At 36.9% G+C, this 15069-nt stretch overlaps 1 protein-coding gene across 1 annotated transcript; it reads left to right on the top strand.

Moving 5' to 3' along the window:
- Positions 1-5902: 5902 nt before the first annotated feature.
- Positions 5903-14686, top strand: socs6a (suppressor of cytokine signaling 6a). Its single transcript, XM_008438650.3, has 3 exons — positions 5903-6359; positions 6786-6848; positions 9741-14686. Exon 3 carries the CDS (start codon positions 9867-9869, stop codon positions 11472-11474), a length of 1608 nt encoding a protein of 535 aa, XP_008436872.1. The 5' UTR covers positions 5903-6359; positions 6786-6848; positions 9741-9866; the 3' UTR covers positions 11475-14686.
- The last annotated feature ends 383 nt before the right edge of the window (positions 14687-15069 follow it).

The following is a 15069-nucleotide window of genomic DNA, read 5'->3' as shown; positions in this document are numbered from 1 at the left end:
CTTTGAATGAAGGAAAGTGATGAAAAGGTAAAAAAAAAATAATGCTGCAATCGCTTAAAGAGTTAAAATTTCAGAATTATTTTCATAAAACAGTTTTTTTAATTATTACAAGGACAGAGAAAAATAATAATAAAAAATCTCCAGGAGACAGATGCTAAAGGAGCAATATAAAAATCAGCAGATATTAGTTTACAAAAAACAACCTTCATTTTCTCTTCCCTATGCTCAACCTTTGGGTCATACTGTCCTTGTCAAAGAAAGATAAATACTTCTCAATCAATTGTTAGTCTTCTCTCTGCTATTAGAATGAGGAACACCATGGAAAGAGCCATTACAGTCATTCTCAAAGAAAGATAGTCATTACAATTTTTAAAATTTTATATTTAGTAATAATCATAACAGTATTAGCACATTAATTTTGGTAATAATAATAATAATAATAATAATAATAATAATAATAATAATAATAATAATAATAATAATAATAATAATAATAATGATAATAATAATAATAATAATAATAATTTTTTAAAAACATCCATTTCTATTGGTTGTGTATAGTGTCCAGGAGAAAGCAATAATTTTGGAAAGCTGACATGGGTTATTTTCAAAACAAATATGTCAGCATAATAAGAGTTAAGAATTTTCATATGACATGTAAGCAATAGTTTCTTTGTTGGAGCAAAAATCAAAAAGAAAGTTTTCGCTAACTACTGATAGCACTAATACTAAAGGCAAAGTTACTAACAAATAGAGCTTCTTAATCTATATGGTTGTTGCCACTGAATGGTGTTTGTTCTTTTTTTTTGTAATATGTTGACAAGCTACCTTCTGGGAATTATTTTAAAAAGTTTGTGTTTAGCTTTAGCTTGCTCTGCAGCGGCTAAGGCAGTTTCTGTATTGGAGTACAATAATGTAGGCTTGTATCCAACTTTGACTAGCTTAATAACTAGTCAAAGTTGCTAAACTAGTCAAACTTTGCTATCGTGAAAGTTTCAAGCTTGGCTGTGAGTTCTTTAATTTTCTGCCCTGCCTTCTGATGGACTGGCAACCTGTTCACAGTGCACACCACCCGCCAGGCTCCTAAGAAGCTTCGTAAGCATAGACAAACAATTCAAAAACTTATTGAAATTTAACAATTCATTAAATTTCTTTTAACTTTTAAACATCATGATTTCTGTTCAAGAAATAGTGGTTAAAAATCTATGCGCAAATAAAAGGTATGCACCCACTGATATAAATTTTATACATTTATTTTGTTGGTGTAAGAATATCTTCAATGTGATCATTATTGCAAAAGCCTTGTTACTATAAAATGTTTTTCAACCGTCCAGAATTTAACACTCTACATTGTAATAAAAATGAAAAGTGTATATTACGGCCAAACAAACTATCTGTTCAACAACTATTATCATAAATAATAAAGTGTACCCCCACAGTCATTTTTACAAACTTCTGTTTTGAAAGAAATCTACATACTTGACATGCCTGCATTACCAGTCTTCACACCCTGCTAGGAGTGTTGAGGAAATGAAGATGGGCGTACAGGCCCACATCCCTCAACAACAGCTCCACTCCGGCAAACCTCCCACCAGCAAAGTAGTCGAGTCAAAGGCCTCAGCCAAGCAGAAGCAAGCGCAGACATATTGTGCAAATAATTTATGGCTGATGCAGCGTTCATTTGAAATTAAGATGAAACACTAGGAGCTTCTGCACATGGAGTGGCATCTCATTAAACGGTGTGGCCCAATCTTTGTGTACGCTGCTCATCTTGACTTGCTATTCAGAATATTCAGTCAATTTTGGGTTGAAACAGGCATTTTAAGGCCCTCATATGCTGTCATAAATCCCTTTTCAGACAAACAGTTTTTTTTTTTTTAATAAAAAGTTTAAGCAGTCCAGATATTAGAAACTGTTTGATCTGTTTACCCTGTCATGATAAGAAAGGCTGGGTTATTCCCACAGCTGCATATTTGCTTCCTTTTTTACGCTCCACTAACAAATATCAACCACACTAAAGTTTGTTTGTCAGGTCTAATTTGGCTTGTTCAAACACTGCATTCTGTACTTCTCAGTGTCCTTGGTTCTATATCTAATAGCTGCAGCCCCTCCTTCCTCATCCCCCCCTCGACAAGCCAACCCTTCCTGCGCCGACACATCAAGAGGAGGCAGCTTGATCAACCCTAATAGGGCCTGGTAATTAGAGTCTTTGCATGGAACCTGTCTGTGCGCAGCTACTAAGCAGGTTGGGGAAGGACTGCCATGCACTTGACAGCGTGGAAAAAACAATGTAATGTTCGGTATATGGACCAAATTAGCCCGGCAACGGTAAACACATTCCACTTCTAAAACAATGGTGACACTAATTAGGGAACCAATGTTTCATTTCAGAGTTCAAGTTTTGCCGTTGTGTGAAACACTTGCAGATCGTTAGAGAGCCATCTTGAGGTTTTGTGAGTGCAAATTTAACAGACCTTCCTGAATAAAGGCTGTGGGCAGCAGAGAAATAAGACTGCAAAATGAAATCTTGAAGATCACCTAAGAGCATTCAATAAGCTATAAAATAAAATAAAAAATCGACACCACTTGATATCGCCTAAACCGACGTGCTTTTTGGCATTTTTACTGCTTCGGCATGGACTCCACACTTCAGTTTACAAAAAAATCAACCCATATTTGGAATCACCATTGCATTGTGAATCTAGTATGATTCAGAAAGAAGAAGCTGTTTTTAGGGGGAGTTTGTTTCATACTATGTTTTCACATGAAATTGTATTATTGCAAAAAGTCAAATTTTAAAATCAGTCTCTAAGAAGAAGAAGCCAGATGACTCCATGAACAATTATCTTGAGTCATTCCTATCCTTTGGGGCAAATACTGAAATTTATACCCGTTCTTCTTCACAAAGCAGCTCAATCTTGGATAATATCTGTGAATATACATTTTGAAGATGTTTTACAAATTCTCATTTGGATTTAGGTTTGCTTCGATTGATTGATTTTGACAGATCGATAATTTATCTAAACAGTTAGTTGTAAGGGATATCGCAAGCTACATATCACTTTCATTCAATTCAATTCAAATTTAATTCAAAAATATTTTATTAATCATAGAGGGAAAACAAATGTAGCAGTCAATGTTACAGTGAATCTGAATAAGCCTCTGACTGAAGACTCTTGTTGTATAGTGTTCTCAGAAAGAGGATGCTCAGGGCTGTCTGTATGTAATTTTCTTGATTTCCACAAACACATTCACAACACTGAGAGACCACTTACTGTTGGTCTGTCAGAGGGAATCAGAATACAATATAAGATTATATTATATACTATACTATTAAACAGTTATTAATCTTTTATCTAATCTATAAACACCATGATAGAAAATAGAATACATTTATTTCATAAAAATATTTGAAACAAATTCATGTAACATAGGTTCTAGCTAACCCACATGAGGCCGACATGCAGAACTGTCGATCACCACTAATAAATAAATTTGTTTCCCTTCTTTGTAGGCAAGTGATGAAAACCCTGTCTTAGTTTGTATCCATTAACGGTCTGATTTGAGAGGATTCAGAACATAGAGAGGTCTCAGTTTCAGCAAATAAACACTTGTTGAGGCTTAAATTATTTTTTTGGGAAGCTTTCATCCCGTACTTCTGTCTCCACTCCGTGCTGTGCTTGTGTTTGTCTTTGTACGGAGCTCCCCTGGTGACATCAGTGGGAAAAACACTATGACACGGGAATTGAGTTATCAAGCTGTGGCCAAAACATCACAACTGATTGGCAGACACTTTTAAGATGAAATCAAGCCATCATGAAGAGCAGCTTGCTCAATGTCTGAACGTTGTTTGCGTTTCAAGCTGTGCATTTTAGACAGACAAATCAAGTGTCTTAAGCTAATGATGATACTGTGCTTAACCACATGGGGTTGGTCGACATCACTGGGATTCATTCCAAGATTAAAATAAAATTTGATCAAATCAAATTTATCCATGCTTTATGAATGACAATAGACATACATGGCAGAGTGCTTGCCTCCTTTGGTTTCTCATCAAGGAACACAATAAAGTGGAGGATTTATTCCACAAGTTTCAAATAATCACAGTGTAAATGGAAAATAGATGTCCTCATGGTTGTGCATATTAAGTCTTCCAACAGTCACAATGCTGTAAGTCATCATTTGTTAATTTGTCTTTAGCTTCCATGAAGCAAGCTTTTCTTGAAACATATTTTAATTATCTTATGTTATCTTCCGGTTTTTTGGACAATAGTCAATGTTAGTTTTTAGAAGGCATTTGCCTTCTAAAAAAAGGGGTTTAACAAAATGCATTTGTTAAACCCCTTTACATTGATTTGTAAATCGTTTAGATCTTTTAGGCTCTTAAACTCAAATTATCAACCAATGCTGCATAAGCAACAAACTATTCAAAAATGTTTTTTGCCAAAAACATTATTGTATGTGTCCATAGTTGAATATTTTTAAATATAATAAAATAACTGGTGTGAAATGTTATTATTTATTTTCATTGTAGTCTTTAATATATCAGAATTTCCAAATAACTTTATATTTTTTTGGTCTGATGATATCATTGTAAAATATTAAATCAGATGTTATTATCAGCTACTCAATAATTAAGTAACCTTTTTTGCAGAATAATGTTTTACTCTCACTTGAGTATTATTTTTGATGGCTACTTTTTAACTTCTTTTTTTTTTAACCATTTTACCGTTTTCCTTTATTTTAGTGAAGATATGGTGAAATAGTGCTAGTTTTACTTGTTAAAGTCTGGTAAGTACTATAAACTAAATGGGTTTACACCAGTGTTTAAGAAAGTCATAAATGGATGTCACAATGATACATTGCAGAGGCTTTTTGTGTTTGTAGGAAATTCCATATACTTGAAGAGGTTTCATCTCTCATTTAAAACCCTATTCATTTTGAAACATATGTTCAGGTATTAACATATGACATATGATGTAGTCAGAACAAACAATAGGGCTATTCAGGTTGCATACTTGGCTGCCAAAATCCCATGACTCACCGGGCTTACAATGCATTTGATTCACTCTTTGGCTTATTGTCACTTAATGACCCAAACATGTCACCTAATTATGTCAAGTGAATTGTTTCAATCATGTCTCAAGGTCTGATTGAGTCAACTGGGAATATTAATGAAGGCTGCACTGTAGGTGTTAGAAAGATGAACCCATAAGTCCCATCTGTCTATTGTTGTTTTTTTATGTTTAACATAGATAGCCTCATATCTTCAAAAGAGTGTCCCTTGTACTTGAGATAAAAGTGAACCACTGGATATTGACCCAATGACCTGGCTCTTCTGTACTGGATGGCTTGATTTGTGGTACTACCAAATCTACCTTCTGGTTCCTGCTCTGGAAGTGCTAAGTCCTTGGAAGTTGAATCATTTAAATATCAATCGTTCGTTTGGATGGGTTTCAAAATATGTCAAAATAAAATCATTATTTCCAGGTATTTAACATGGCAACCCTGTTTTAGTGAGTCAAGTAGGGTTACACGCACAAGGTAAGTCCTAAAGAGATTTTAGTAACAGGTTTAGCATAAAGCGGATTGCTGGCCCTCAAATGTTTTTATATTTAGTAATACTGTTTCATACTTTCACACAAAAAGTGACTTTAAAGTGATTAAATTAGATAGTTAATTGATTTCGAGTGGTAACTAGCCTGAGTATACTTATAATAGCTTAAAAACAGAAAATATTATTATTTGCAGCTGGTTGATGCTGATTGAAATCTTTTTTATTTTCTTTTTACTGACACATCTTGAATAGATAGGCCAAATAAGAATTGTATCTTGAACCCAACTAAATGAATACAAATCAAATTATTATTATTATTATTATTATGGGAGTGATGTTTCCACTGCGCCTGCTTGCAGGATGTGGTGATTGCTGCCTTTTGATTGGCTGCATGTGAACACACACCGACTCAGCTCCCACAATTCAACAGGCAACAAAGGAAGAAAGGAAGAGGCCGTGAGCTACAAAGAGTTAGCTGACCTAGGTTTAAAAGATGTACCATTAATTATGCCGTTGTTAGCCGCCAATAGTACCCGTGTGTAAAGAAAATTACAAAGTCCGTCCATGTTTGTGTTTTTGTGCTTTATTTTGCCACAGAAGTGAACTAAAGGGACGGTGGCGGTGATGTTTTCGACATAAAACGCTAACAAAGCTAACTGACTTAGGTAGTAAGGTAGCAGTAGCTACGCTAACGTTAGCCAACAATCGCCAAGGAGCATATCTTTTGCCAATGAGTTTTCACTGACGGATAACTAAACATTAATGCACTGCTTACGACAAAAATAAAGCTGGGAGCGGCAAGGTAAGAAACGGTGTTGTATTCTTCCTTAGACAAGTTTGAACGTATACTTTTCACAGGTCTGCTAAAAGCAGTTTCGTGTTGGCTTCCACGCAGTCTTAACATTTATGACATAATGGGCGTCTCTGTTGGATATTTTTTAGGAGAAATGTAATATCTTTAAATTAAAAAGCGACAGAACCGATTCAGAGTATTCACACTTAAAGCATAAAAGTAGAAGGCTAACACGTAGCTAACCTCCAAGCATGCTGTTGTGTCCATAGGCCTTTCCAGGTCAGGGCATACCTGGCTAATTTTAGTGTTTAGCACAAGGCGTTCATGACTTTTGCATATCTTTAGGTGCTGTGTTTTTTTTTTTATAGTGCCTTTTATTTGTGAATTTTATCGGCAGACCTTTGCATGTCAACTTGCTTTTGCTCATTTCAACAGTAAATGAAAGGTGGTGGAAGTGGAATTTGACCCAACTGACTCACCATTTTCCTGCAGATAATGGTGAGTAATCAGATTGCAGCGTGATTATCTTGATTATCAAACAGCTTTGTTTGAGAGCTTTACGTGGTCCTGCTTTACAAAAACGATTTTGAATGTTGAAAAAACAACCGCAACTTTCACATGATTTGGGGAATACTTTCTCAGAGACTGAAATGTTTTACTGTTGAGCCATGTTAGCATGATGCAAGGTAAATATATGCAGATGGGGTGGAGTCTGAAGGTAAATATCAGCAGTATAACAATCCACACAGCACTTGGCATGTTATTAGAACCTAGAACAATTTTCAACAGAATTTCCCAAAATGTTATATCTTCACCAAAATGCGATTTGTCTTATTATTTAGTGTCTACAGTATTTAACGATTCTAATAACTAAAGAGTTCTTTTTGGAACTGTAGATGAACATATTATTATATTCAATCCAGGTGATCTGATTTGAAAAGTGAAACATGATGGTTGGAATTTATTTTAATGTTTAAGCAAGACTACATTGTTTTTATATTTATGTCCAAACAAACTAATCCTATCCATAAACACAAAAGTAAGACAATCCAAACATATAGATTGATTCAAATTAAATTACACACATTCTGTAACTACATGGAAAGTGTGTTTGCATTTCCTTTTAAATCCTGTAAAGCAGTTTGTATTGCATTGATGCTAAAAATGTGCTATATAAATAAAATTACCTTTACCATTCCAGTTGAATCCTTAATTTAATACAGTACAATGCTGTTAAATTTATTAGGTCAATTAGTAAAACAATTTTATAAGTAAAGTCAGCCTGTTGCATTAACATACCTAATCATTTGAAGAGTATTCAGTAAAAGGAAATGTTTTACTCGTCTTCCATATACATTTTTACATTATTTAAAGCATGGGGATGGGTTGGTTTTGTAAAATTTAGTTTTTGAGTTCTATACAATTTTATTACCTCATCAAAAACATACCTGGATTTTTTGCTTTGATTCTTTCATGCTTGTTTGAGGGTTTGAGGAGTCCGTGAATGTCCTGTGGCAGCCATTTTGGGGTGTCTAGAAGTTGCTCTCACAAAAGCGCCGCCTGTTTACGCAAAGCTCCGTCTCTGAACTGCGGTTCCCAGCCAAGATTCAGCTTCACAGAGCAAAGCTACCAACGCTTTCCCCACTCAGTTCCTCCAGACTAGCGGCAGCAGCAATTAGCAAACACCTGGTGGAAGTGCTGGTCTGTTGAGCTCATACCAACAACTTCTCAGTCAAATGCTCCTAAGAACGGCTGTAAACGGCATCATAAAGGAGCATTGTTCTGATGACTTGCTGAGTGTTGAAAAGAGTAGGGGCTTCTTAAAGCAATATAGGTCAATATCAAGGAATCACATTTCTTTTAAGTCATGTTTGACATAGCCAGCTTTTTTATAACTGAAGGTAACATAGTTACTGGTTGTGGTGTAGTTGTTTCTGTTTGTGGGGATTTCTGCCAATTCTTCGGGCAAAAGTGCCACAGTAAGATTTTTTTTCAAACTCTTTGGCTTAATTACTCAATCTAAGCTCCATCCAGTTTTTCCATGAGTGTTCAGATAGGTAATGTGTGAGGGTTTTAGTAGCTCTTACATTAATGCTTGTTTTGTGGCTTTGCAGTTAGTTACAGTTTTGATATCATGTTTTTAATAATGACAGAATGTCAATGCAGGCAGGGTAAAAAAAATCAAAATCCTGGGATTACAGTCGTTCATGCATCGATTGCCCCAATTTCCTTAATTTTGAGTGATCAGTGATCGTCAATGCTTCCATGTGAAACCAATTTTGTTCACAAATTTTATCTACCTCTACAAAGGTCTGAAAATCAGCTCTGTCCGCTCCTTTTTTTTTCAGTAAAAAATGAAAGTTTAGATAATTTAGTGGTTTGGGCAACAAGTGCTGGGTTTTCATAGTTTATCAGTCCACCTAGGGCCTGCCTTCTAGTTTGACAAGTGTGATTTACAGTTTCTATTTATTTGATTTTGAGTGATTTTGAATCATTCCTTGCAGGAGGAATGATTGAAATAAACGTAAATTTTTGAAAATATTCTCATTAATTTGTAATTTACTTTTAAGAAAAGAAAGCAAGGGGGCAAAATAAGCATAAGTGTATTTAATATTAAAAAAATTATAATTGTAATTTTAAGTGTTATCGCCACTGACACTGTCTGTTATAGAAAGGGAATCTGAATTATCCCAAATTAGAATTAACAGGTAAATCTTTTTTTAAGATCGGTGATCGGCCAGAAAACTGCAATCGGTGCACCCCTACTGAAAGCCTTTTAATATTTTGATAATTTCGATAATTAACTTTTGCCTTTGTATTTTTAGTTTTGTGTAAATCAACATATTTTAACTTTCCTGTAACTTTGTTGGTGATGCAACTGAATTTCCCCACTGAGGGACAATATTTAAAAATACCAGGCAGTAAGGTTGTGTAATGTTAGAAAACCACACAGTGTGAGTAGAGTGAAATACCATTTTTTTCTCCTTTTACTCTTTGTCATTATAATACCTACAGTGTTGACTATTTATCATCTCACCTTCTAATGTATTTGTGATCCAACCTTCTTTTTTGAGAGGTCATCTGATCTGTGTTGCATCAAATCTAACCGCTTAATAGTGAATGTATAGTTTACAATAACAGGTGGGGGAAAAAGTCTTATCTTATTCAGTTACATAGACTTTATTGCCAATAGTTGAAACATGATATGGATAGAAATATCCTTAGGGAAATTATGCGAGTGCTCCAAATCTTGTTTTTTTGTGAACTTTGAAATTATATTTCTGTTATTAATTATAAAATGAAACGAAAAAAAAAATGTAACCAGAAAATGTATTACAGAAGAATCTATTATTATCAAACCGACTAAGATGTGTCTTTTTCTGTCTTCAGGGATTTCTGGATCCACTGTATGGATGACTTGTTTCATGTGGCCTGATGGAAGGACATTGTGGATAGTGCTTTCATCAGGATATCAGGAGAGCCGTCCCATGCCCTCACATTGGAGGGCCTGTCAGAATGAAGAAGATAAGCCTTAAGACGATCCGCAAGTCCCTCAGCATAAAGGGCAAAGAGGAGGGTGACTTTGTCATGCTCCAGCAGCCTTCAGTGACAACAGATTTTTCTAAGGAGGAATCACTTTTTGGAGGGTGCTACACCAAAGACCTTTCAGGGTGTGATCTTGGTTGTGAGGACGAGAAAGGAGGCCAAAATAAAAGTCGATCGAAGACTGAGGGCCTAATGGGTTCGTTAAAGAGGAGGCTGTCTGCCAAACAAAAGGCCAAAGCAAAAGGTGGCTCTTCAGCTTTGTGTTCGGCAGATGACGACGACAACTTTTCGTCGTCTTCTGTGCCCATCAGCAATGAAGTAAAAGCCCAGAGACCCCTCAGATCCGCATCCTTGCGGAGTCACCATTACAGCCCCTCGCCATGGCCTCTGCGACCGGTCAACTCTGATGAAGCATGCATCAAGATGGAGGTAAAGGTTAAAGCCATGGTCCACTCTCCTTGCGCGAGTCCCAACTTAAATGGTGTTCATAAAGAATTTCATAACTTCCAGATGGAAGGGCTCTTTCAGGATCAAGCAGAGTCCATAAAGTATCTCCAACAACCACAAAATGGTGAGCTGCATCTAAACATCGACGAAAATGATGTGCCTGAGGAGCTGGGGTTGACGCCCCAGGACTATATCCAGTACACAATGCCTTCAGATGATGGAATGTACCCAGAAGGGTCCCACTCCTTTTGCCTAGATAGTTCTACTCCCATGGAAGTAGTGACAGAGGCAGACAGCAGATCCCTCCACACCGAACAGGGACAGGAGGAGCATGAACTGGTTAATGGGATGCCTGCGGACCTCTTTATGGAAACCTCAGTTAATAGTATTCTTTTAGGTTCTGCTGGTATGGTGCTCCAAAGCTCTCGGGTGGAAGTCCCACCTCCCCTCAGCCCCCTTCTGCCACCCATGACAAGTAACGGACACATCCCTAGGACTTTTTCCAGCTTCAGCTCAACAGACAGCCAGGTAGCTGAGAGGGTTAGACACCACCTCAACTTTGACCCAAATTCAGCTCCTGGAGTCAGTCGAGTGTACGATTCAGTCCAGAGCAGCGGCCCGATGGTCGTGACCAGTCTGACCGAGGAGCTTAAGAAGCTCGCAAGGCAGGGCTGGTACTGGGGTCCAATCACACGGTGGGAGGCGGAGGAGAAGCTGATCAACTTGGCTGATGGTTCGTTCCTGGTCAGAGACAGCTCAGACGACAGGTACCTGCTCAGCCTGAGCTTCCGATCGCAGAGCAAAACCCTTCACACACGCATCGAACACTCCAACGGACGCTTCAGCTTCTACGAGCAGCCTGATGTCGAGGGTCACACATCAATCGTTGATTTAATTGAACACTCCATCAGAGACTCAGAAAACGGAGCCTTTTGTTATTCCAGGTCTCGCCTTCCAGGGTCTGCAACCTACCCCGTCAGACTAACCAACCCAGTATCTCGGTTTATGCAAGTGCGCTCTCTGCAGTATCTTTGCCGCTTTGTCATTAGGCAATACACAAGGATAGACCTCATCCAGAAACTGCCCTTACCCAACAAGATGAAAGATTACCTACAGGAGAAGCACTACTGAGGACACAGACAGGGCAGTGGTAGCAGTTTGCACTTTTGTGTTCAGTTAAGATTTTTACACAAGGTTTACAGACAACCACAGTTTGAGATGACTGGTTCTGGTAGCTCCTGATTTATGTTTAAGTGACCCTGTCGTTGTCCATTCCACTCTTCTGTGAGGTTTTATTTTTCTGGTGTTCAGAAGGTTCTGCATCTAGTAATACTTAATCTATTGCAAAAATGTGGCCGAGGTGAAAAGCAAAGTAAGCTTAGTTGGAAACAATGAAGATCAGACATTTGGCAGTTGTTATGGATGTAGGCTGTCTGGCTGTGAACATAGAAGTTTCTTAATTATCCGCAGTGAAGTTGAGCAAGTGGGGGAAAATAAAGTTCCTCTTTGAATTGAAAATGTGTTGCATTATCAACTGGATTGTACATTACAGATATGAATGTTTGCTACAATTGGTTTTTCATCTCTGCAGGTTGACTACTTTTGCACATCTTTTGCCTATCAGTTTTTTTAGATGTTGAAATGTCTTTTTTTCTACTTTAGGCATGATCAAATTGCGACTTAATATTTTGGATAGTGAAACTTTGCATTTAGAATAACGATGTTAAAGTCTGAAACAAACATAGATATTAAATTACATTATTATGTGTTTGTCAAAAATTCTTAGGCTAACTAAAGTGCTAAGCCCAGGACAAACTGTAAAGCTGAACAGCAAAAGATGTCCAGATTTTGTCAGCCACTAAGATGTTTTCAATAGCTGGGGCTGAGAATTAGCTTTAAAGTTGTAAGGCTGCATTTTGTCATTATGCATTTTTCAAGCCTAATGGTACTTCTAATGCTGGATGCAGGTGCTTTTTTTTCTAGAAATGGCATCAACTAAATGTATGGACTAAAAAAAAAAAGTTACATTAAAATGACAATTCTGCTTTTGAAATCTTGCAAAATCTCCACTGCAGGTTCAAGTTTTTTCGCTAATGCTTCTGTTGTCTGCATGTAGTAAAGGCTTTAAGATGGTCAGACTACATGGGAGAAGGTGTTGAACAGGGAGAAAACAATTTGGTATTGGAGGTTATTCAATGCACAACTGCATTTGCCTTGGGGAGTCTGAAAGCCTTGCCCACATTCTTTCTGCAACTTAGACATCGCATGTGAAGTCTCGACTAAGTTACCTTTAGAGATGCACCGAGAATAATCAATTTCCAATTGGTGGTTTTTCGAAAGTCTTTGTCCGCTGATTCAGATTGTTTGCCTTTTAAGTACTAAAATAGAAGGAAAAAGTAAGAACAGCTCGAACAGCTTTCAAACACCCCCCCTTAGCTTTCATGCCAGGAGGTTTAATAAGTAATTTTTGTTTAGTAAAAGAGGTGATACCATATCGTGTTTGTGACAGAGAGAATCATCTTTGTACAAATAATTTTAAAACGGTATTATTGAGTTGAAGTTTAAATCGCCTTTAGCATGTTGGTAGAAATGAGCACAGGTAGCGTAACAGTCTGCATCTAGACAATGTAGGATCTTCAGAGTTCTGAAAGGCTGCTGTGATTTATAGATTCAACAAGTTCCATGACAGATGGAAGCAAAAAAAAAAAAAAAAAAAGTTAAAGCAGTTTTGCTTTTATCTTGCTCTCTATTATTTTTGGTGAACTACTGACATGGTTCGAAATGTTCTACAACTGACTGTTTCCTGCTAATCAGCCAATAGCATCTCTGTGCTTCCTGTTGCTTCTTCCATCAGCAATGACTTCCACACCGATCACTGTGGTTAACACCATCTGGTTAAGCTTGGGTATATTTCAGCTGATCAGAAAAATCTAAATTTCCGTTTCTGGCCATTTAGATTCCAGAACCAGAATATCGGGGGATTTGCTGACTTCTTGGTGCATCTCTAATCTATTTGTAGTACTAGTGGTAACATAATGCTGGAAAGAAGACATGGACCTACGAAAGATGGTGCAGGCCTTTGGGAAATACAGATTTGGGAAACATTGGTCGAGGAGTCTTCTCCACCTTGGAAGGGATGTCAGGGTCTTGGCATGTGATAAAAGTTAAATCAAACATAGTTGGTGTTCTAAAGATTTTGAAGAGTTTTCTTTTTTTTTTGCCGTTTTTCATATTGTCTCGAGTCTGTCCTTACAGAGCTACACTACCACAAGTTGTACTGAGCTGATGGCGTCAGAGTAAAGGGAAGAGCACACAGTATGTTACGCAAGTGCTTTATTTGGATAATTGACAGGGAATTGTCTCCTCACAATATGAATGATCATCTTTTTTTGACATCAGTGTCCTTAAAAGTATTGAGTTTTAAGGACCATTTTAAGTATCCTTAAATGGTCTTTGGCAACTTTGGTAGGTCTTTAGGGTGTAGTTTTAGTTGTAGTTAGCTGGAGACGTTGTCTGAGGAAGCACAGCGGAAACTAGATAGGATCTTTGAACGGTGTTTGCATGTTTAAACACTTAGTTTTAAAGCTTTGAGTTGTATAGGAATGAAGGATTTAAGATGTGTTTTGGCTGTACAGAGAGATGTGTTTTTTTTTTCTTAATGTCACAAACTGGCTGGACGTTTTTTTTTGTTTTTTTTTTTATATACAAGAAATGTATTTTTCTTTTTACTGTTTGAGTTGATTTTGTTGTCGTTTGTGACATTTGCCATCTGGGGGATGGGGCCGTACAAAAGGAATGTACGCTTGTTTGAGGTATCCTGTTATCTGCCTGCAGACCCGTTTCTGAAAGCATGGGGAACATAAGGACTACAATGACACATAATTTGCACTTGAACATTCATTGAACCTCTCTTTGCCTCAAGTTTTCCCTCAGATGGTGATTTATAAAGAAAAGTCACAGATTTGTCATGATGTATTCATATAACTGTAAGAGTAAAATTGTTTTTTTTTTTTTTTTTTTTTTTTTTTTTGGGGCGGGGAGGTCATATCTGTGATTTAAGGGGATCACATGCCAGCATAATTTCAAAGCTATTCCTATTTGGCTGTTAAGATATGGGATCATAGCAAGAATGTGGATGTAAATTTCTTTTTACCCTTTTGTGTATGTGAGGATGTTTTTCAGTCAAAATGTGAAGACAAAATGTTAGTCTCTTTTTCTTATACAGTGTTTAATCCATCTTAATTATAATTCCATTTTAATTTTGAAATAGTCATTTGATTTCGACACGCAAATCTTTTTCAGACGGTATTCTTGTGCATTAAAGCCTTCATTGTTCGATTCTAGAGGTTGACGCTTGTTCAGACTGCTGATTTGAATTAGTAACAGCTGTTAAGCACTTAACATACTCCAGTTTCTTTCTTTTTTCTCTCTCTTTTTCCTTTGTGCATCTCAGTCATCGAAGGTAATTGTTTACGACATCATGTTTGGACAAAACCTTCCCTTTTCTTTTCCTCACATTAACATCTTGGTACAATTTTGATAATTCCTTTAATGTGTTCTACACATTCGTGCTGCTTTGGGATATTATTGCCTTTCTTGTATTTAACAATGGTGGAACTAGAATGTTGCCACTCTAGAAGTATGTACACATAATGACTCGGTTGTCATCTTGGGAGAGCAAAGCAAAACTTGCAATTTGTTAATGACTGTAGTCGGTTAAAAGAGA

Source organism: Poecilia reticulata, chromosome 20 (assembly GCF_904066995.2).
Source record: "Poecilia reticulata chromosome 20, P_reticulata-male-v2, whole genome shotgun sequence".
NCBI classification, from domain to species: domain Eukaryota; kingdom Metazoa; phylum Chordata; class Actinopteri; order Cyprinodontiformes; family Poeciliidae; genus Poecilia; species Poecilia reticulata.
This window is presented reverse-complemented; position numbering and strand designations above follow the sequence as displayed.